General features: G+C 46.4%; 1 protein-coding gene across 1 annotated transcript in view; it reads left to right on the top strand.

The window, feature by feature from the left end:
- Window positions 1-22,027, top strand: part of Etv6 (ETS variant transcription factor 6) — a 236,615-nt gene that overhangs the window by 100,029 nt on the left and 114,559 nt on the right. The window contains exon 2 of the mRNA XM_048432410.3: window positions 477-606. Within this exon, the coding sequence (XP_048288367.1) occupies window positions 477-606 (130 nt within the window). The remainder of the gene's footprint in view (window positions 1-476; window positions 607-22,027) is intronic.

Genomic DNA, 22,027 nt, shown 5'->3' with positions numbered 1-22,027 from the left:
TGACTTGGAAGAATAATGTTGGGGTGTTGCTTTGGAAGGCTACTCTTAGACTTCTTGTTTTCCCTTGCTCATCTTGCCCCTCCTTATCCTGATAACAAACCGGTGGTGTGGACCCCTATTGACCTGAGGCCAGTTTTTACCTTTCCAGTGGTTTGGTGTTTTTTTTTTTTTTTTTTTTTTTTTTTTTGCTTGTTTTGTTTTTAAACTAATACAGAAGGCATTTAAAAGGTGGTATTACTCGAGGGCATGTCTAATCCGATGATGCCAGTGGGCTGCATGTATCCAGGGTAACTGTGTCTGTGCCCAACCCAGTTGTTGACAACAGGGCCATGCTGTGGCATCAGATGGTTGGACACCTCTGGTAGGGGCTCTCTGGGCAGGCGGCTGTTGCGTCGGCCCCTCCCACCTTTTGCTCAGAGTTTCACACCTCCATTGCAACATTTCATTTTCTTTTCTTCCTCCCCTTTTCCTAACAGCAGGAACGAATTTCATATACACCTCCGGAGAGTCCAGTGGCCAGCTACGGGTCCTCAACCCCGCTTCATGTTCCAGTGCCTCGGGCGCTCAGGATGGAGGAAGACTCGATCCACCTGCCAGCGCACCTGCGTGAGTGTTTACCTTCGAGGTGATGGAGGTTGGGAAGGGGAAGCGCGTGCGCACAGAATGCTGACCCAGGTGGATCCCTGGGAGAAACTCTGCCTCTGAGATGGTGCTCGTGGGACTTGACCAGCTGTCCTGGAATCTTTGACCTCCTCCCCATAATGGCTCTGAAAAGTTTGACATTCTTGACCCTTATTTCTCAATATTTTCATTCATATCTGATGAAGACATGACTTGGGGGGGTGGAGCTAGAAATACCTAACATATGACAGAGTTAATGTAATCTAGGAGGCCAAGTGAGTTGTTGTTTCTTCTCGAGGTTTTTATCTCTTAAGTTCATGCTCACTCCAGCTTTGTATTTTATTTTATTTGGTTGTAAATTCAGACTCATTGTTTTTTACAGTTATTTGTGAGTGGGGGAGGGTTGGGTTGGGGTGTGTGCCAAGGTACATATGTGGATATCCGAGGGAGGGCATCTTTTGGGGGTTGGCTCTCTACCTTCACCGTTGGTGCTGAGATGTGACCTCACGCTCAGGCAAGCCTGGCAAAGCGCCTTCACTTGCGGTGCTGCCCCTTCCCTTGACCCCCTGCTTTATTTGTAAGCCACAGCCTTCCCTTCTCTAAGGTCCCCCCCTTTCTCCACATACTGTCTGCTTTCCTTCCTTTCATTTTTACGTACCATCACATGACCTCCTTGTCTTCTCTCATTTACTCGTTTCCCCCTCTCCCTTATTTTTCTTGGCCACACTTTGCCTCAACAACTCTACCCTACTCCGAGTTGTCAACTACATCTCAGCAGAGCCTTGAGACCAGCATGCCCCTGTGTCTCTAAAGCATCGACCCCTGCTGTGTCCTTTCTGTTTGCTCCTCTTCCACTGGTACCCAGCCCAGGGGATAAAATGTGACTGGAGCATCCAGAGCAAAAGAATCACCTGACTTCCCACCCTCACCAGTTGTGTCCAAGAAAATGCCAGTTCCTCTGGCTTGAATGTCGTCTCGAGGACACATGTCCAGGTTCTAATGGGCACTGGGGTGGCATTAGGACTTTCCAAAGTGATTCCCAGTGATTCGAATGTTGCATAGTCCTGCTCAGTGTCCTTTGGCATGATGGTGGTCCCTAGGTTGTCCTGCTTTTTTTTTTCTGTCGCTCTTCAGAAGATGCCTTGTTGAGAGTAGGGAACAGTGGGGGACAGAGGGTGCATGGTTTGTGTTGCGGTTGGATCTCGGCCGGTACTGCTGGGGCATCCCTTCTGCTTACAGTTCGGATGATTGCTAGGATTCATCTGGGACACTGGAATCCTTCCTTCTTCCGCCATATTGTGTATAGAAAGTGTTGCCTCCCGTGATCCAGACATCCCTGTGTTGTATCTTAAGCGGGGAGGCCGAAGGCACAGCCTCGTTTTGTATTGCACCCTCCACAGTGGCCTTGCAAAGCAGAGGTGGTGTCTGTAGAGCTGCAGGCAGGGTCATCCCTAGAAAGCTGAACTGTTGCGGCACCAGTGGAGCAGACAGAGCAGGAAAAGAAACAGCAAGCCATCGCAAATTTGCCTCCAGATACCATCCTGCCACCAGTGTATTTCCTTCAGGAATGTTACCTTGGGTAGAGCACATTCATACCAGGCAGACAAAACACCTCTACTTATTTATTTTTGCCAGTCATTCCTGGTAACCCGTGCTCTGCCAGGCAATGGCCTAGGTCCCCCATGCAGAAAGCAGAATTCCCTGCTTCTGCAGAGCTTAAAAATTACACACAGTTACCCCAGACAGGGTGAGGTTTTTTTCATACTATGTATGTTCCTATCTTTTTCAACACCCCTCGAGGGACTCCGAGTTCTGATAAGCCTCCAGGCACCTTTGGCATATATAAACTTTTTACTGTAGAAATTATGAGAGAGAGAGAGAGAGAGAGAGAGAGAGAAAGAGAGAGAGAGAGAGAGAGAGAGAGAGAGAAAACTAACCTAGCAAGCAGACTGAACTGGCGATTAGATTTTCAGTCTGAGCTCATGCAGCTGTGAACTGGTCATTTGTCTCTTTCTTCCCTTCATGTTTGCATTGGAAAAGAGGATACCTTCAGTCCTTCTTCCTTTAAACATGGCAAGTCTTGTCTCCGCCTTCATCATCCTTATCCAGAACTATCTTTCCTTAGTAACACATAGTCTCTCCTTGAGAAGGCAGCTTCCTCACTGAGCCACCACTCCTGCTTCCCAGTATATGGCCAAGTGCAGCACACTGTCATAATAGCTAGTGACAAGCTGGGTGTGGTGATGCATGCCTTTAATCTTAGCACTGGGAGGCCGAAGTGGGTGGATCTCTGTTGCTTCAAGGGCAGCCGAGTTTACAAATTGAGTTTCCAGACAGACAGAGCTCATAGAGGAACATTGTCTCAAAACAAACAAACAAAATTATTAATGCCTAGTAATTATTGTGACACTATATGAAGTCTTGTGTATATATAAATTATTTTATTTCAGTCTCATTTTAATATCTGTAAAGATAGATTTTTTTTCTGTTTATTTCCGTACCATACATAAAGACTATCTCCATGTTACACATAAAGGCTTATAGATTTTTATTGTATTTTTTTGGCAATGCTCGGGATCAAACTCAGGACTTTTGCACATGTTAGGCAAACATTCTACTACAGAACTTTATCCCTAGCCCAAGACTTCTAGAATTTAAGTAAGTTTCTTTTCAGTGTTGGTCATAGAACGAGTAAGATGGCAGGGTCAAGATTCAAATTCAGTCTTGTCTAATCCTATAGCTTAGGTTCATACTCTTTATGCCACTGTGCGACTCTGTGTTTAATCTATTTATTTTACATGGACGAATGAATTTAGGGTTGCTGCTTGATCAATTGCACTGATGTGGCCCCATAACAGGCCTGTGACTGGAACCCATTTTCTGAACTATTTTTCCTTTGCTGAAGAACTTGTGTGTCATCCTTGGATGGATGGATGGATGGATGGATGGATGGATGGATGGATGGATGGATGAATGGGTGGGTGGATGGATAGATGGATGGATGGATAGAAGGACAGATAAACAGGTGGATGGGTCAATGGATGGGTAGGTGAGTAAATGGATGAATGGGTGAATTGGCAGATGGATGGGTGATCACAAAGGTCACCCTCTGTAGAGGTGTCGCACAGTACTGCCGACCTGGGGATAATCAGTAGGTTATGGATTCATGGCAGGGCAGTGGTTTTCCTGAATGTCTCAAGCTGTAGCAGTCCAACTTAAGTGACAGCTCTCCTTGGTAGTCTCAAGAAGCCCTGTTGTGACATGGTTGGTTTCAACATCTGGAATGAATCCCATGGAAGTAGAAGTTCCCAGGCTCTTGCTGTCTGCCCTCTGCCGGGGCTTTCCAGGCAAGCTAGCCTGGCTTCCCTCCTCCCTCTTCTAGTTCAGGACCGCCTGCTCCTTACTGTGTTTGAGGAACTCAGTGGCCGCTGACGCTGTGAAGTTGGGCCATACACTTGGAGATGCATCCCAGCTGAGTTTCCAAACTTTAAAAAAATAAAAAAATAGCAAGGGAATTAGGTTACTGCTGTTTTAATCTGGGATTCCAGACAATTCCCAGTAGGATGTGCGTGGAAAGTACGGGGAAGAATATGAGAGCCAGGACAGCAGCAGGACATTTATGGTATTGCGAGCTTGGGAGCATTCTCAGAGGCCTGTTTTAAAAGAAGTACCAGGCTACTATGGCCCCAAGTCGCTGTTTCTTGCCGTTTCTCTGGACATCCAGCTAAACCTCGCTCGTAACTTTCTTTTTTCTCTCATTCTTAAATAAAAATAAGATTTGGAAAGGGGGAGGGCAGGAATCTAATAGCTGGGATTCTCACAGAATCTCACCACTGTGTTCACAACAGTCTGAACTGATGCCCCCAACCTGGCAAATTAACAAGCTACAGAGAGATAAAAAGAGAGACTTAGGCTTTGCCTTGTGTTTGCAGATGTGATAAAAGTGAAGTGGTAAACAAAGCAAGTGTTAAGTGATGATTAGGAGGAGCTGCAAGGACATGCAGGGGTGATACAGGCCTTGGTGGGAGAATCCCTGTCACCTTGGTCCTCATGCCCAGAACTGCAGCTGATGCTCTTGAGTGGTCCTGCTGACGTCCTTGCTGTTTGTGGAGAGGGTAGAAAGGGCATTCTCTTCCTCCTCTTCTCCTCCTTTCTCCCTCCATGCTGATTCTTTATGAGCCCAAGGGTGGGGGTGGGGCTGAAGTAAGACATAGCGGGCCTTGAAAAGCAGAGTTACCTTTATACAGAGCACCGTCCTTCCTAGATGCGAGAACTCCAGTGGTGCTGGGTCGGGTTCACAGTTGGTCCTCATCATTGTCTGGAAAAGAAGTCTTTCCCCTGTTCTCATGAGGGCGGGAGGAGAGATTTAATAATCCGCTGGAAAAGCTACCTTTGGTCAGCTTCTTAGGCAGTGAGGCACAAGGTGCTGCTACCGGGCTGCCAGCAGAGGCTGCTCTGTAGGATTTGCATCCCCATGACTGGGATGTCTGAGCCAGTAAACTTGAAAGTGTTATTTTGGTCCATGCTTCTGTAGTCTGTCATCCGTGGCCCCTGGCTTCTTTGTCCTGGGCTCCTGGCAAGGTAGAACATCATGATAGGTCAGTAGCTTCCAAGAAGCAAAGACCGAGAGACAGAGAGAGGGAAAGGGAAGGATCCAGGTTCCCATAGCCCCTCTATGGACACCTCCAGTCATTTAGCTTCTTTAGGTCCCACCTTCTAAGGCTCCCACCATATTCTAAGAATACCATAGGCTGGTGCCCAAGTCCTTAACATATGGCTCTGTAGAGATCCAAAGATCCAAACCTTAAAAGAGTCAGTGTGTTTGTAGGAGTCCTTTAAGTACCAGGCCTCAACCACCGAAACCCAGGCTGGGCGGTACAGTAGCAAGATGAATGTGTTACAGACGTATAGAGCAGAATTTAAACAGTTAACTACCTTCTTTTCAAACGCTATTAAACACAATCGCCTCATGTTTAGTTGATTTAATCACATTTAATCATAGGTCGACGTTAATGCCATTTGCCTGAAGACTTTGCTTACTCTATTTGGCCTTGCTCAGTCCCTATGAGTTGATATTAAAAAGATGGGGACCCAGGACTCATTCGTCATCTTTAATAGGGCTTTGGTTTACGATGTTGCTGGTTAATAAATAACCGTAATAATTGCCCTGAGTCTTTTAGAGTCCGGACACCAGAAATAGTCCCCTGGCTCTTCTTCCTTTTCCTTATGAATCTTTCAGAATTTTTACATTACTAGTCCTGCTTGTGTGTGCTTAGTAATTTAATTGTATGCCTTCCTGTGGGAGCCGCACCGCTCCCCCGTTCTGCTGCTTCGCATGGCACCGGAGTGACTGGGTTTCAGACAGTCGCATGGCAAGCGAACGGCGTAAGATCCCGCACGCGGGGAAGGATGTGGTGCCTCGGTTTTAATTGGCTGGAACCACAGTTCTGTATACTTTGAAGTTATCCTTGTTGTCAAAAGCAGAGACAGCTATGAGAAGTAAATAGAATCATAGTTAATATTTTATAGTGTTGTAGAGAAACAAGATGCATCCGTACATATTTCTTAATCATACGACATAAGCAGGTGGTGTTCTTGATCCGGCCTCAGTACAGTGTTCACACAGGACAGCAAGGGTCTGTCATGATTTCTTCTTCACAAGCTACCTTTTAGTCTTCTCAGGAGGAAGCATACAGACAGTGTCTCGTGGACTGGAAAATTAAGTAATCTGCCAAGGAAAGTGGATGGACAGTGATGGACAGAGGGTCCAGTGGCAGGCATGGTTATAAAGATGCTATTTGGCTGTTGATAGGTGCTGAGCCTCCAGCAGGCTAGCATCTCCCTTTCATATCAAGCAGTGTTAGAGCCCATTTTTAAGGACTCTCTCTGGTTTTGCCCAACTGCTGTGCTGTCTGTCCGTTTTGTTTTACTTTCTTGTGGTATCAGGTTGACAGTCTGTTTAGCTCAGCAACCCCATGACAGGGCTGGCTGTAGAGGCCTTAGAGTACAGCTCTTAGAGTGGGCCACTGCTGATGACTGCTGGGGCCACCATTGCTTCTTGGAGTTTCCAGCTGAAAAAAAGATACCTTGGTTATAGGATTAGTCTAATAGCTAGACTGAATGGGCTTAGTCTCAGGACTTCTTCATTGCCTTCCAAGTGGAGGATTCAGCTTCTCCAAGACTAACTTTCTAATAACATGCGGTTCTTGTAAATGACAAAGTATGTATGGGTAGCTCTGGCATAATATCTAATAATGGGCAAGGGGAGTAATTCACGAGTGTTCTTGCTGTGGTCGCCTCTGAAACTTACTTAACAGGTGGCTTCCGCACTTTCAAACTCTGGGAAGCATGTGAGTTGCTAGCTGTTGATCTGTTAGAGAAAGAACCTGGAGCTGGCCGACATAGCATTGGCGATGGTTTTCTTGACTCAGAGTGGAAGCAGGATTTCTTTCCTGACAGCCCCTGTGATTGACAAGCCCCCTCAGTCTGGAACTGAGCAGTCTCTTTCCCTGGCCTTCCCCTCTCATCTTCTTAGATCTGTCAGGTCTTGCTAGGTCCTTGGTCTTCATCGGTGTTCCAGAGGTGACCTCTCCTTAAGCTTCTTGTGACATGTGGTGACATCATCACCAGAGTTGAGGCAAGGGCATGAGGAAGACCCAATTACCAGCCAGTGTCTTAAAGCAGAACTTACTTCTGGCAAAGTTGGCCAAGCTATGACATTTTTATTTTATCTTTATTTCTCCTTAAACCTTCCTTTGGGCACCTTCACGGTTTGTATCTAAATACTCAAAGACACTCAATTTTCCATGCAGCACATGCGGCAATACGAGGGTCCAGTTTAGCTGCTTCGGATAACTCAAAGAGAAAAAAAAATACATAAATAGAGCCGTCCACAGCAGAACAGCCAGGATGCTTTGGAAGGGAAATTTCCTTTTTGGGTGGTGCTGTCTGAAAGAATTTCCGATGCAGGCAGACGTTAATTCCTAGCTCCATGCTTCCTGATAAGGAAGCAGCTTCAATAAATGCAGCTATTTATAGATCTCTCTCTCTCTCTCTTTTTAAACATATAACCAGAGGCTCATTGACCTTTCTTTTCACTTCACATTGCATGCAGCGAGCCCTGTGTGTACATTTAAGGCAGTTCCTCCAGCATGAGCTCTGACTCTTGGAGGTGGCATCCAGAGGGGAAGCACAGCCACCCCTGTACATAAAGGGCTCTCAGATTTGCATAGAGTTATGAACTGGACAGTTAGAAGCCACTGGCAGTTGGTTGTCCCTACCTGGTGCTTTGGAGGTAAACACGCGTGTTACTCCGGCTTCCGTGCTGCTGCGACTAAGTACCTAATGTGCACATTTTAAAGGTGGAACTGTGTGTTATGTATGGTTCATGGTCTCAGAGAGTTCAGTCCATGGTCACGGGCTCTGTTTCTGGGCCCATTCTGAAGTGGAACATCATAGCAGTGAGAGCCCATGAAGGTGGAATTTCCTTATCGGGTAAGGGAGAAAGCAGCAAAAAAAAGGTGCGCAGAAGAGGCCAGGGCAGGGTGCAGTTCCAAGGAATTGTCCCCAGTAACCTGCCTCTTTCCTCTAGGCCCCACCTTCTGTTTCTCCCCATCTCCCAATAATGCCATTATTCTAAGAATCTGCCAAGGGACTCATTCACCACCCTGAGATCAGGGCCTTAATGATGCCATTGTCTCTAGAAATGTCCCAGACACACTCAGAGGAGTGCCTTATGAATCTCCTAAGCATTTGTGAGTTTTTTTTCTATTTTCAACTGTATTTTAATTTATTCCTTGAGAATTCCATACAACATATTTTGATCCCATATACCCCTACTTTCTCCCCTCCAACCCCTACCAGGATGTCTTCATCACTTCCCTCCTAACTTCAGGCCCTTTAAACTTTTCTTAATACAGCCAGCAATCATAATTAACCGTCATAATCTGTGAACCCAGAGATGTCTGATTTTTTCTGGATTCCACATAGAAGGTTTACGACAAGCAGAACCATTGAAAGATGTAAGAGACATTGAGAATCAGTTTCATGAAGAGACTTGATCAGTAGAAAATGACCTCATTTCTACTTCGTTTCCCTCTGCCATCTCCCTTTGGGTTTTTCCTCATCCTGAGAAATCCTGTGGCCGTCTCTTGAAGGTCCTGCAGGCTAAGGTCCTGCAGGTTGAAGAGCCAAACCCATATACCTATAGGCAGGCTCACATACATGTCCATATGCCCTCCTGGCAGGTGTGATAATAGTGATCCTGTGTGATGTCAGCTTGTCCTGTGTTCTACCTCTCCACTTCCTCACTAGTGAGCTGACTTTATACAAATACAGTAAGATTTCTATTCTCAGATAGCGCCTATTTTCTCCCATTTTGCTCTACGCTTGAAGTGCACCTCTTCTGCAGCTCACGCTTGAGGTTTCTGGCAGGAATGGCTGGGACAGCTGCGTCCTTCCCGAAGTCAATCTTAGCAGAAGCCTCCAGGTGTTGCTGCTGTCACCGCTGTCCCAGGTGAATTTGGGTTCTCAGTTGCTTGTGCCGAATATGAGTGTTTTAGGGGTTCTTTTTTGCTGATCTCGGCTGCAGCAAGTAGAGCAAGACTAGGGATCTAAACAAGCCCTGATTGTAACCACATAAAACCAGTGTAGACTCCCGGGCGTTGTCAGCCACGTTCACCTCACATCCCTGCTTTCCAGCCTGGCTGGGTAGAGTAGGTCTCATTCTTTTGAAGTTGGTCCCTTCGTTCCACTTCCCCCAGATCGTGGATGCTCATAGCTGTTAGTCGGCAGTCTGCAGTTCCAGTAATAGACCTACAGATTGCAGCTACTGATAATGGGTATGCTGATGAAGAGCTGCGATCCTAACACAGAGCTGTGGATGCAAGGGAGATGCAGGGAGGATCCCCGAAGGAAACGGCATGCTGGGAATTCTTGGCCTTTACCAGAAGTTAATTCTCAGCCTGTGAAGTTGGAATACTAACTCATGCTGTTTGCTGAGGAGGGTGACGGTTTATAAGGGAAACTTAACAACCGTTGATTTGTTCTGTTTTCTCAAATGCTTGTGGAGCAAGTCTTGAAGGGTATTAAACAATACTTTGTTCTTTGCAACAGAGTCTCTGTAGCTCAGGCTGACCTTGAACTCATGTAGCTGAAGATGACTTTGAACTTACTGTCTCCCTCCCTCTACCCACCAGGTATTGGGATCACAGGCAAATGGCATCAAGCCTAGATCTTTAGTACTATTTTACATTTTTTTTATTGTTTGTTTCATTTTGTTTTATTGTTCTTTGCTCGTGATCACCAAACTGCCAGCATCTAGAAGCAGTGCCTCATCCCAGGAGCCTTTCCAAGGTCACCTGTATTTGAGTTCTTAGCCCTGGCCCGCAGGTCCTGTGGCAGTGCCACGTTCAGTCAGTACTAAAAGCTGCTCCTGTGTGGAGAGCGTTTCCTATGTGCCAGGAACCTCCAAGTCAGTCGGAATAATCACAGCGTGTTTGGAGCTGAGATGTGGCTCATTGTGTCCCCAAGGACAGAGAAGAGAGAGGGGTCAGGACCTGGCTCCACATCTTATCCCGAGACCAGGCTTTCCTCACCTCACCATCGCCCATCTCAGATATGCTAGGAGCTAAGTAGTCACTTCATTCTGGCTGCTGGTGAGAAGGGGAAAAATCAAAGCTGCTCATTCCCTTTTTGAGAGAAAAAAAAAAGTCAAGCAAAATTGGTACAAGCAACTGACAAGAAAACGCAGGGGGATAAAATCAGAGCTACAAACCAAATAATCTCTTGAACTTAGAAGAAGATAAATTTGCAGATCCAGTCCTGTGGGTATACTGTTATCTGTCACACATTTTCTGAACTATAAATTTTAGAATGTAAGAAACAAATTTTAATGAAGCCAACAGAGGCTCCCATTGTACCGGTTTTCCGTCTTTTGAAATGAAACCACCACACTTCACATGAACGCCGAGCCCCTGCGAAGGTTGAAGGCTGATGGTGACACTGAATTACAAACGACAACACCTAACTTCCTCCCACTCCGTGTTCTCTGTCGTGTTCAGAACACCGCCTGGTGTGCTGGTGCCTCCCTTTCTCTGCGTGACACTTGGTCGTTGTACAAAGACTCCTAGGGCTGCTGTGCTCCCAGTCAGTTCTCTGGGCTTCTGGCCTCATTTGGCTGCGATGCAGGATCACCTCAGCCACTGTGTGTGCCTTCTCCTGAGAAATGGTTTGTCTGTAGAACCAAGGAGGCCGAGCCCATGATTCCCAAGTTTCGTCCTGACTCACACGTCTTACATTATTCTGACTCCGGAGACGCACACAGCTTCTCAACTGCCAAGCGTTATCTACAGACACCACGTCTGGTGTTCATTCATTTGGTTTCCAGTGCTCAGCCTCCAATTCTGGTGCAGATGGTAGTATTTCGATGATGCAGGAGATTGCCCTATGCTTGTGCTGTGACTGCTGTGTGAGGATGCCCTCCTGCAAGGAAATAGGGAAGTCTAGAGTCTGGCTCTGCTGGAAGTTTCTCTGGGTGCCTGTGATTGAGACAAGGTAACGTTTTACAGAATGGAGAGAGACTGGTGCCTTGTAGGGCTTCTCCACTGCCTCCACTGTCTTTCCTTACGCCGGTCCCAGGAAGGTGCAGCCCGATCTCAGGCCTGCTCCTCTGTTCTCTCATGCTGCCCCGCCCCCCAACCCCCATGACCTGAGAATTGCCCATGAGCTGGCCCTTTGCCCAGGGCATTGCATACAGGTGTAGCTTCTGGTAACCCTTTGATCCTGAGTGGGTGATTTGTGGGAATCCCCTCCTGACTCAGAGCATGTTCATTTTTGTTACAGTCCCCATCTTCCTCCCTCCAGATGCTGTCCACTAGGGTTTGGGCTTTGCAGAGCCAGTGGCCAGCCCAGAGAGACCGTGTGATCCTGCTTCAGCCAGGGTCATAGCACATGCACAATTAATACCGCATTAATTAATTATGGCGAAAAAAGGGGCCAAGCTGGCAGAGGACTGAAGGCTTTCAGCTGCTAAAGTGAAGGCTTTGATGCCCAGCTTTAAAGTGTATTTCCATCTGCCTCAGCAGCGGAGAGCCTGTGACTCTCGGACCGTCCCCTGGGCATGAAAACTCACGCCCGGGAAACTGTTTCCCGTTCCGTGAATCATCCATGAGTTTCCACGGGCTGCCCAAAGGGGATACAAGGTTAGAAAGAAAGAGACTGCCCAGAGCACAGTGGTTTGCGAACAAAGCTCATAGAGGATTTTGTTCTCTCTTCCTTTTGTAGCTGGTGAGTGAGTCACCAGCATCAGAGGCTCCGGGGAGAAAAACACAGATGAGCACAGGACTTGGTGCTGAGTCTCTTGAGATAGAATCTCTGTCTCCACTCCTAGTGAATCCTGTTTCAGAAGGGATACTGTGAATGTACATATCATGTACATATCTGTTTCTCTAGAGGGTTGGGGAGTTCACCTGGCTTGTGGACAGAGTGGGGAGAAAAGGCTGCCCCTTCGTTTTTCATTTGGAAATGCTGAGATCCCACACAGAATCCCATTTGCTCTTCGTGCAAGCTGGTGGTGAGGCTACCACAGAATCCCCGACCAAGATACGTCATTGTGGGTCCCCTTTGTGACTCCTAAGCATTCTGCTTGAGCCCCTCACTGACCTTCAACCTTGGTTGTGATACAAATATTCATTCTCACCCAATTATCTGGAGTTGCATCTAAAGAAATTTCTAGGATGGCAGAAGTGGAAATCCCGAGATGTTTTCCTCCCTTGAGACTGTGGGCTTATACATGTTCTTTGCAGACTATACTCGGCCGGGGGTGTAGCTCAGTTGGTAAAGTGCTTGCTTAGTGTGCATGAAGCCCTGAGTTCAATCCCCAGCGCTAGATGAACCAGGCACAGTAATGCGTGTCCCTCGTCCTGGTACTCGGGAGGCAGACAGAGGGATTGGACCCTCAGAATACTTGAGTGTTCTGCTCGTGTGCTGATTGGAGCTTGAGACCAACAAAAATTAAACAGATTGGTTGTTTATCAACTGTATATTTTGGACCTCATAAAAGAGGACTTTCTTTGGATTCTTAGGCAGAGAAAATGTTTACTTCAGATAAACTTGCCTGTGTGTGCGTGCTTATGTGCGCGCGCACTTACACACGAACACAAGTGTGGCTTTGGGATTATGTGAGTTATTACTCCAGATATCTGCTTCACGAAGCTCGTGCGGTGGTTCATACCACCCACATGTCGTGAGGAAGGGACATGAAGGACACAGTGGAGTATTGTGACACTGCCATTGTACCTACAGCTGTGTCGCCGCCTGCTTATTGGCGCCTTTGTTTGCTGAAGGAATACTCAGATTCACAAGTGCCTGACGCTGCACCAAGGACAGAGGGCTTGTAGTTATCTGTGAACGGGGCTAGTGTTCTGCCAAAGCAGGGAATGTGGTCACCCAGTTGAAATGATTTACAGTGCCGTGGGTATAAATGTCTGGCCATGATGAACTACCCCAGTGCCTGCACTTTCTCCTTTGAAAGACATTCCTTTTGTACCAGGCAAGTTTCTACCTAGCGCCATTAAAACATTTTTTTTTAGGTTCATTTATTTTGATTTATGTGTCTCCGTGTTTTACTTGCATGTTTGTATGTATATATGTGCATCACATACATACCTAGGGATAGTTGTGAGCCACCATGTGGGTACCGTGAACAAAGGTGGCACTTGGTGGGTGGGGGCCGGCTGTAAGAACAGTCAGTGCAGTTCTTCCTGCCGCTAGCCCCACTTGTAAAGGTAAACAGGAATGTAGGTAGTGCCTTGGATGGATGTAGTGAGTAGCTCAAGTTGTAGCATTGTGGAAATTAGCTTATTAAATCTCTCAATTCCCTTGCATCAGAGGCATCCAAAGCTAACATGGAAGGCCAAGGGCAGTGATCAAGCTGGAAATAGCCTCTCTTATTTTGCTCAGGCCCGTTTTGTTTTTCTCCCTATGGAGGAGACATATGAAGAGAGAGAAGAAAATCCAGGTCCCTTGATTGATTAAGACAGGGTCTTGTAAACCCGAAGCCCTGAGGCCTACTGCTGGTCCTGCACAGGTGTTACCTGCCAGCGCTGATCTTAGCCAGACAGGATGAGCATCCTGAAGGCACACCATCCTGGGGATTCACGCCCTTTCTGGTTCTTTGACAGAAGTAGTGAATTTGCCAGTATAAATTCTCACAAGTGTATAAGGGACATAAATTCAGATTTCAGTGAAGGGAGTCAGGAAGATCTTGACCCTTCCAGGGTAACTGATGTGAGGAGTGAGGATTTGGGATCTGGAATTTGGGGGAACAGTCCTTCTTAGCACTTCACACTGAATGACAGCTTCTGCTTACTGAGAGCTTTCTGTAGGCTCTGCTAACATGGGTTATGTCACTGAACCCTCTTGACAGCCCTGTGGGCTGATTTCCATTGTCCTCTCCTTACTGATGAAAAGTCCAGTTTAGAGAGGTTAAGGAGCTCGGCCAAAGTCACTCACCAAGCTGGTAGGCAGTCCAGTGGGCCCTTCGGACTCTTTATATCTTTCTTCCCATTGTAAACTGAAGCCCTATTCTCCAGATGAAAGGAATGAAAAACAATGTCACATTCCCCTCTCGAGACTCAACTGCGGTTAAGACTTCATAAATTTTAGAAAAATAGGATAACTCACCAAAGTAAACATTTAAAAACCACCCCACAGCAAACGTCTACCACAACCCCAAACCTCAAGCTTCATATATTGAGATCTTAGTGAGCTTCATGATTCTCGTCAGCCTCTTAAACACTGCCCTGTTTCCTGGTAAATAATATCCTTTCAGAGTCCTGGCACATACATAGTGTAATAAGATCAGCCCCGAGCATGCTGCCGTCCTAGTGGCCTCTAATTGCAGGGTGAAAATCCAGGGCTACCCTAACCCCTCGTCTGTCCACGTCTCTCTGGTCACTGCCTGATACGCAGTTGGAGGTTCGGTGCCGTCTCTTCCTTGCTTACTTTAGATAGATCCGTCCTTTGCACAGGCTTTTTTTTTTTTTTTGAATAAAGTGATTTGAAATGGAAAATTAAAAACTTAAATGCAAGTTTGGCAGCTTCTCTGCTCAGAAGCTTCATAAAATTCACTGTAGCACAGCTGCTCTGGATTCTCACCACTTAGCTATTCTCAAGATGTCTGAGAGATTAATTCTTATAGGACTGTGGTTGGAAATACTCCCTCCCCCCCATGTCTCACTTAGAATCCTCACTGGGAAAAGTTGTGTGGAAAATCCCGTCACCTGGAGTAGAGGGCTCTCGGGTAATAGACATGGCCGAGGGTCACTTGTCATTTTGTCTTGGTATGCCGTGGTCCTTTGAAATACTGTTCTCTTTGTGGCAGAAATCGAAAATCTTAATGTGTGAGCCTGGTACTGCCTTGGGGTGCCTGTGTGTGTGTGTGTGTGTGTGTGTCTGTCTGTCTGTCTGTCTGTCTGTCTGTGTGTATGTGTGTCTGTGTGTGTCTGCATGTGTGTGTGTGGTCTTTCTGTCATGTGTATGGATGTGAATGACAGGCACTGCAGTCTCTCCTGGCGGATTTAAGCTCCTCAGGTCCCACAGGCAGTGGTAGAGGACAGGCACACCAGAGAATGGGAGCTTTAGTGGGGTCCCCACCCACTGGCCCAGGGATCAACTGTTTATCCCTGGGTCCCGGCAGCAGCAGAAAGCCAGGGGTGTTTTTGGGACGTGGCTGCCAAGTTTCTTGAAACAGCCCTGTTCAAAGGCATATGCTGGGCTCACTTCTGAGGGAAATTTCCTTTTTGGGGAAGTTGAAGCAAAGGAATTTCCTGTGTGGGCAGACAGAGCTTCCTGACTTGAAGGCTTCTTGGAAGGGAAACAGTTTCATAATGAAATGACAAATTAAAGACATACCAGCCGGGTTCACTTCAAAACAGCTATTGAGAGTGCAGGCAAAGCCCTATTATACTCCCTCACAGAGCAAAAATAAATCCCATCCTGACAGGTTTCTATATGCTGCATTCTATCTGTCCCCCACCTTCCTTCACAGCCTCCCACACGCTTTCTTTCCTCCCACCCCCGCCCCTAGCTACCACCATCCTGCTCTCTAACAGGCCCAGGGCATCCTTCCTGCTTCCTTTCACCTTCCTAATGGCTTCACCCATCCTCGGCGTGCCCGGAGCCTGCTTGTAGGTTATGGACTTTGAAATGACCTCTATCCTTCTTTGGACGTAAAGCAATGACTGAAGATGGCTTCAGCCATTTCCTCTGGCTAGCCCTTAAAATCTTGTAGGCAGGCCATGTAACTGCTATTCTTATCTCTGAGCTGGCTGAAGCAGGCTTTGTTCAAGAAAATAGCGCTCTCTCTGCACTGGGCAGATGATGGTCTTGTGCCGAGCATGTCATTTTCTGCCGTTCACTTCAGCATACTGGGTTTTGTGTTTTGTACATTGAGATGAAGACACCCTTTGTTGCAGTTGTTTATGTGTCTGAGACAGGGTCTGGCTGTATAGTCCTGGCACCGACCTAGACCAGGCCTCTTATGTGATGTAATCCTCCTGCCGCTACCTCCTGAGTGCTAGAATGATAGATGTCCACCTCCATACCGTAAGGTGTCTTATGGACAAAGTTTCTCCCTCCTCCCCTTCCTCTTAATGACACTCGGCATCCTATGTTTATTCTCTCTCTCTCTCTCTCTCTCTCTCTCTCTCTCTCTCTCTCTCTCTCTCTCCCTCCCTCTCCCTCCCTCCCTCCTCCCTTACTCCCTCCCTTCCTCCTTTCTTTCCTTCCTTCCTCTCCTTCTCCTAATACAACCAATTAAGAGAAGAAAAAACAATGACTGCATCATTTGGGAAGTGTGTAAGAACAACCATTATTAATTAGACTTGGGTCAATAAGATCAAATAGGTACAGGCTTTGCAAATCAATTAGTAAATTGTCAGTTCTGGCAATATTCAGCCAGCAGTGTGTAAGCAAGTCACCTAACCTCTTGGCCTCAGTTTCCTTGTCTACAATGAGCAGAGCATTCTTCATTCTCATATAGAAATCAGGCTGTGATTTCAAAAGTGCTCTGTAAACATCTCTAACTCCTTCACAGGTTTTTATTAATCCACCAGGGAGATCGCTTGGAGTTGAGACACAATATTAGATTGAGATTGTAGAATTATATGTACAGAACAACTTGACAGATATTTATTAGATTTTTTTTTCTATACAGCCTAGCTGGGCCTGGTGGAAAAAAAAATCACCAAGACAGACATTTCGGATGGCTGTGTGGTGTAGCACAAAGAACAGTGGACTTGGGGAGAGAAGGCTGGAGTCCAGTCCGGGCTGTCTCTCAGTGTTGTTTATCCATGTGAGCCTCAGTTGCTCATCTACAATGCCAGAGGAAATCAGACTCTGAACCTAAGCCACCTCTTTGTAACTCTCACATAATATAATCAATTTTGAAGGCTCCAGCTTTGTAACAAAGACTGTGTGTGTGTGTGTGTGTGTGTGTGTGTGTGTGATGCTCACGTGTGTGTACAGAGGCTGAATAGCATGTCCAGTCTTCCTAGAGCTGGAGTTAAAGGCAACTGCCTAATATGGGTGTGAGCTGTGTGATGTGGCTGTTGAACTCTCTGGTCCTCTGTAAGATTAGTGAGGGCTCTTAACCACCAGCCATCTCTCTAACCACAGGCCCTGCCTTCACAGTTGTTTATAATTTCTGTTCTAAGGAGTCAGGAAGACATGTGCCCTATATCACATTAGCATCTCAGATGGAGAAACTTTCCTCAAAAAGCAGGACAGGTTTTGTTAGTATGTGTGAGGAAAGCAGGAAAAATATGGCGCTTCCCAGATAGATCAGCTGTAGTGGTTTGTCACTGGGGCTTTCTGGTGGTGTTGACGTGGAAATCATGGGACCATGGCGGAACTTGGTAGTTTCCGCAAGAGAACTTATCTTAGGACCCTGGTTTTTCTCGCAGGACACTGGGACATTTCTAAATGGTTGTTCGTTTTTTCGGGAGGATCCTGTCATCACTTCACAGACAGAAACATGGGTAGTTGAGTCAGTCATGTGCTTGCCATCCAAGCATCAGGACTTGATGTTTTGCCCCAGATCATACCTGAAAAAGCCGTGGTTGGTGGTGCAGGCCTGTAATCCCAGTCCTAGGGAGGTAGCATGCCTATAATCCGAGCCCTGGGGAGGTAGAGATAGGCAGTTCTTGGGACTCAATGACCATCTCTCTTTACCTAATCATCAAACCCTAGGCCAATGAGAGCTGCATGTGAAAAAAAATAAGGTGGATGGATGGCCCCTGAGGAGTGATACTCGAGGTTGACTTTTGACCTCCACATGCGTACGTGTGAACTCACATGAGTGCATGGGCTTAAATGTACACACACACACACACACACGCATGCACGCACACACAAGTCTTTAGTACTGAGCTTATGGTGCCACACAGAACTTGGAACTGTGGCCCCATGTGGAGCCAGAAACTGGTGATGGTAGAGGCAGAAATTGAAAATGTCTGTCTTCTCTGAAGACTTTTCCCCTTGAGGGCATCCCATCTGTGTTGTTCCTGTTGTTGTTGAGCCAGCACGCTCAATGCTCAGACTCGAGGAGTTCCACCTAAGAAAACAAGCAAACATAATGTGTACTGAGCTCCTCCTGTGTGCAGGAGAGTGGCGATTCCAGAAAATATGTGTCTTTATTTTCCCATGAAACAGCAGCCTTATTAATTAAGTAAATACACATTTTCATTTTTCTATGAAACATCAGACTTATTAATTAAATAGCAATGCTTCAGTATTATCACTGTACATTTTGTTGTTTTTGAAATAAGATCTTATGTATATTGACTTCAAACCTAGCATGATTCTCCTGCCTCAGCCTCCCAGGAGCCACTACCCCTGGCTCTGGCCATTTGTTCTCCATCCTCTGTTTGATTTTATTCTCTGTGTAAATAAGCTTTTTGTCTATGTTGTTATCTTTTTAAGATTTTATAACTTGCCCCTTACACACCCTGAATTAACTTCTCTTCTTTGTTTTCATTGCTAATTCTCCCTTGGGAGTTGTATATTTTCCAAACTATTTTTCAGTCAAGAACAATTTTTCTTTCTTAGGCACTGGGTGACATCCAGGAGAAAGTCTGAGGGGGACAACACTTTTCAGTGGCATCTTAACTATTAAAGATTCACATCAGTGTTCATGTTTGGTCTGTGTAGTGAGGTACTATGTAGGTGTCGTTATGAGTTCAGTGGAAGGGGAGAAACACTGCCATTTCTCCTGCTCAGACATTTAATTTCTCACTTTGATTTTTCATAGGCCTTTTAGCAGCCAATGGGGTTTTATAAAAAAAATTCCTCTCCATCGTTATTGTATATTCCCCATTGGGTCTTAAGACTGGGGTAGTGGTATGGGAGAATTGTCTGTATTCAACGCTGATTGGTCAGGCAGGAAGTATAGGTGGGTCAACCAGACAGGAAGTGGAGGCAGGGCAGTGAGAATAGGAGAAGGCTAGGGAGGAGGAAACTTCCTCAGTCACTCCTGCGCAGACCACCGAAGAGGCAGCATGTAACTTGCCCAGCTGAGAAAGGTACTGAGCCATGTGGCTAACGTAGATAAGGATAATGGGGTAACATAAGTTATAAGAGCTAATAAGTAGCCTGACCTAATGGGCCAATCAGTTTATAACCTTATAGAGTCCTGTGTGTGATTTCTCTTTGGGATTTGCTGGCTGTGGGGTACTGGGCGGGACAGAAACCCCAACAAATCGGCCCCCTCATGCTACAGGGTGGGGCTGATGCCGTTGGAATTCTATAACCCAATCTACGCACTAATATACTGCTTTGCTCTCCTGGTGAGGAAGTAGGAGGATTAGAAGAGATTGATTGATTGCTTATTTTGTTTGGGGGTGAGAAGCGAGGCAGCAGGTCTTGTGAAGTGTAGAGAAATGGGGAGGGATTGCTTTCCTGGATCCCAATTCTTGGATTGCATGGAACCTTTCCTTAGCTTGTGCTCTGAGGCAGGGGAGGAGATGGTAGGAGGATTGTGTACCAGGAACCTCAGAAGAGTTGCCAAAGGGAACTAGGTGACTGGCAGATGAATGGAATCCAGTGACCTTTCCTTGCAATAAAGAGGGAGGGAGGGAAATGGCTCGTCAGTAAGTCTGAGTTATGTCTAGTGGCCCCTGTCCTTCAGACACTGGTGCTAGTGAGCAGTCACCTGTGAGCAAGCAGCCTCTCACCTCGACCTTGTGGTCCCCAGGTGGACCTCCCAGCCATGGAAACTGGAGTCTCCCTTGCCTTCCCTTTTGTCCAACTATTCCTTCAGACCCCAGGTGGCCCACGTGCAGGAAGAGTCCTCGGTTTCATGTTGGGAGCTCAACACAAGAAGTTTCCCCGTCTTTGTTCAACTTCAGCCCTGGATGCTGGCTTTGCCTGTACCCATCTTTTTAAAGGAAGCTAGAGAATAGTATGGCTTTATGTGGTACAGGCCCACCCTGTGCCCAGGCATTCAGAATCTGACCCTGTCAACTCCAACCTTCCCTCTGTGACTCAGAATGCACAACAGAGGGCCCTTTCTAGTTGGCACCGACCCAGTGAGAGATGTCTTCCAGACTATAGCCTTCCTCCTCCTCCTCCTCTACTTGTCTTTAGTAACCTCAAGGCACAAGGGAAATTAGCATATACCTTCCATCAATGCATCCAGGTCCTGTATAAAATGTGGCCTCATTGGACGCTCTGGATTTGTTTATTTTGAGGTGGAGTCTTGCTACCTTGCTTATCCCGACCTTGAACTCTCCATCTACTCCACCCTGGCTCCAAACCTGTGATTCCCTAGCCTCTGTTTCCCACAAGGACACCCATTCAGTTTCACAAATCAAGAGTAAGTGAGGGTTGGGCTACACCTTTGTGGGTGAGCCGGTGAGATTGCCTGCAGCCCAGGGTGGCCCTGGCAAGCTCTAGTCACAAGCAGCATTCATACCTTTATTTGTGTCTTTCTTTACAGGCCGGCTAGACAGCACTGCCATTGCCACACATAGGAATTCCATTTCTTTCAGCTTAGGGACTTTGTAGAGATTAACCTAAGTGATGTCATGGACTGGAAGCTGCTCAAGCCTTGCATTGTAGGTGATTAGTAAGTAGTAAGCTGTACTGCCATGACACCCCCCTCCATGTTTGACGTTGGGCTCTGTGTCCAGTAATTCCATAACCTCGTCTGTACTGAGGGAATAATTGTCATATGTGAACTTCATTGCTTTAAAATCTCGAGACACCTGCCAGCCCCTCCCTCCTCTCAAGACTTGTAATGACATTTAAAAGCCAAACGCCGCACATTTTGAAGCAAAGTCCCAGCAGAAATGAACTTTAAACTGGTGAGAGTAGGGGCCGAGAAATCCTTCTGGGAGTAGGAATGAGGCACTTGTGTGTCTGGACTGGTGGAAGGTTTGTATGTTACCAGAGTGATCTCCATGGTAACAGATCAACATGGCTCCAGTGACAGCTTTAAGCCCAGAGCTTCAGGTTCCCATGAGAAGGGGGATTCTCATTGCAAATGGAGAGGTCGACGAACACGCCCTTGCTTTGTAGAACTTTGGCCATGAAGTGTTATTCCATATGACCGCCACATGTCTAGTTGGACCATTCTGTCCCTCTTAGTAAACCAAAGGTCTTCAGAGAGCATATAGTGCTCTCTGGAATTTTCGCTCATCTCATGCAAAGTTTAAACAGCTTTGCAGGAGAATGAGAAGGCAACGTGGAGTCAGGAAGCTCTGATACTGGAGCGGGGGAGGAAACTACCTGACAGGTTCTTGTTGTTCAGATCCTGAAATCGCCTCCAATAGTTAATTGATCAATTATATTGAAAGCCTTTGGTGGGATGCACTAGTAGTAAAAAGGCAACTGTCATAGTCCAATGCCTCTCTACCATCAAAGAGGTGATGATGATGGTGGTGGTGGTGGTGCTAGTGATGAGATTGTGTGTGTGGCAATGACGGCATCTGGAATATAGAACGTGGACATTGCCTCTTATAAACCATCTCTTGAATGACATAACCCAAACTTGGAGGCTGGAAATGAACTGAGGAGTTAATTTTCCTGGAGCCTTGGTTACAAAAGGTAATTCATTTGTAGGAAGACTTGCCAAATGCTAGTTTATCTTAAACCACAAAAGAACAGTTGGGACTTCGGTAGAACAATTATGTAATTTGGTAATTTAAAGAACCTCTTCCCTAGGGAATCTTATGACTCAACAGCCAAAGGTGTCAGAGTGGTGAGCACACTTTGGCCATAAGGCCTGGGCTGGGACTGGTTGAGGTGATAGTTTCTGTTGTGTCCATGCAAAAAGATCATTTTTGGGGAGGGGTATGTTTTTTCTCTTTTCGTAATGATAATTTCTTCCTTAAGACAATTTATTCTA

Source organism: Myodes glareolus, chromosome 3, assembly GCF_982192425.1.
Source record: "Myodes glareolus chromosome 3, mMyoGla1.1, whole genome shotgun sequence".
Classification (NCBI taxonomy): domain Eukaryota; kingdom Metazoa; phylum Chordata; class Mammalia; order Rodentia; family Cricetidae; genus Myodes; species Myodes glareolus.
Note: the sequence above shows the minus strand (reverse complement) of the source record. Positions and strands in the feature narration are given on the sequence as shown.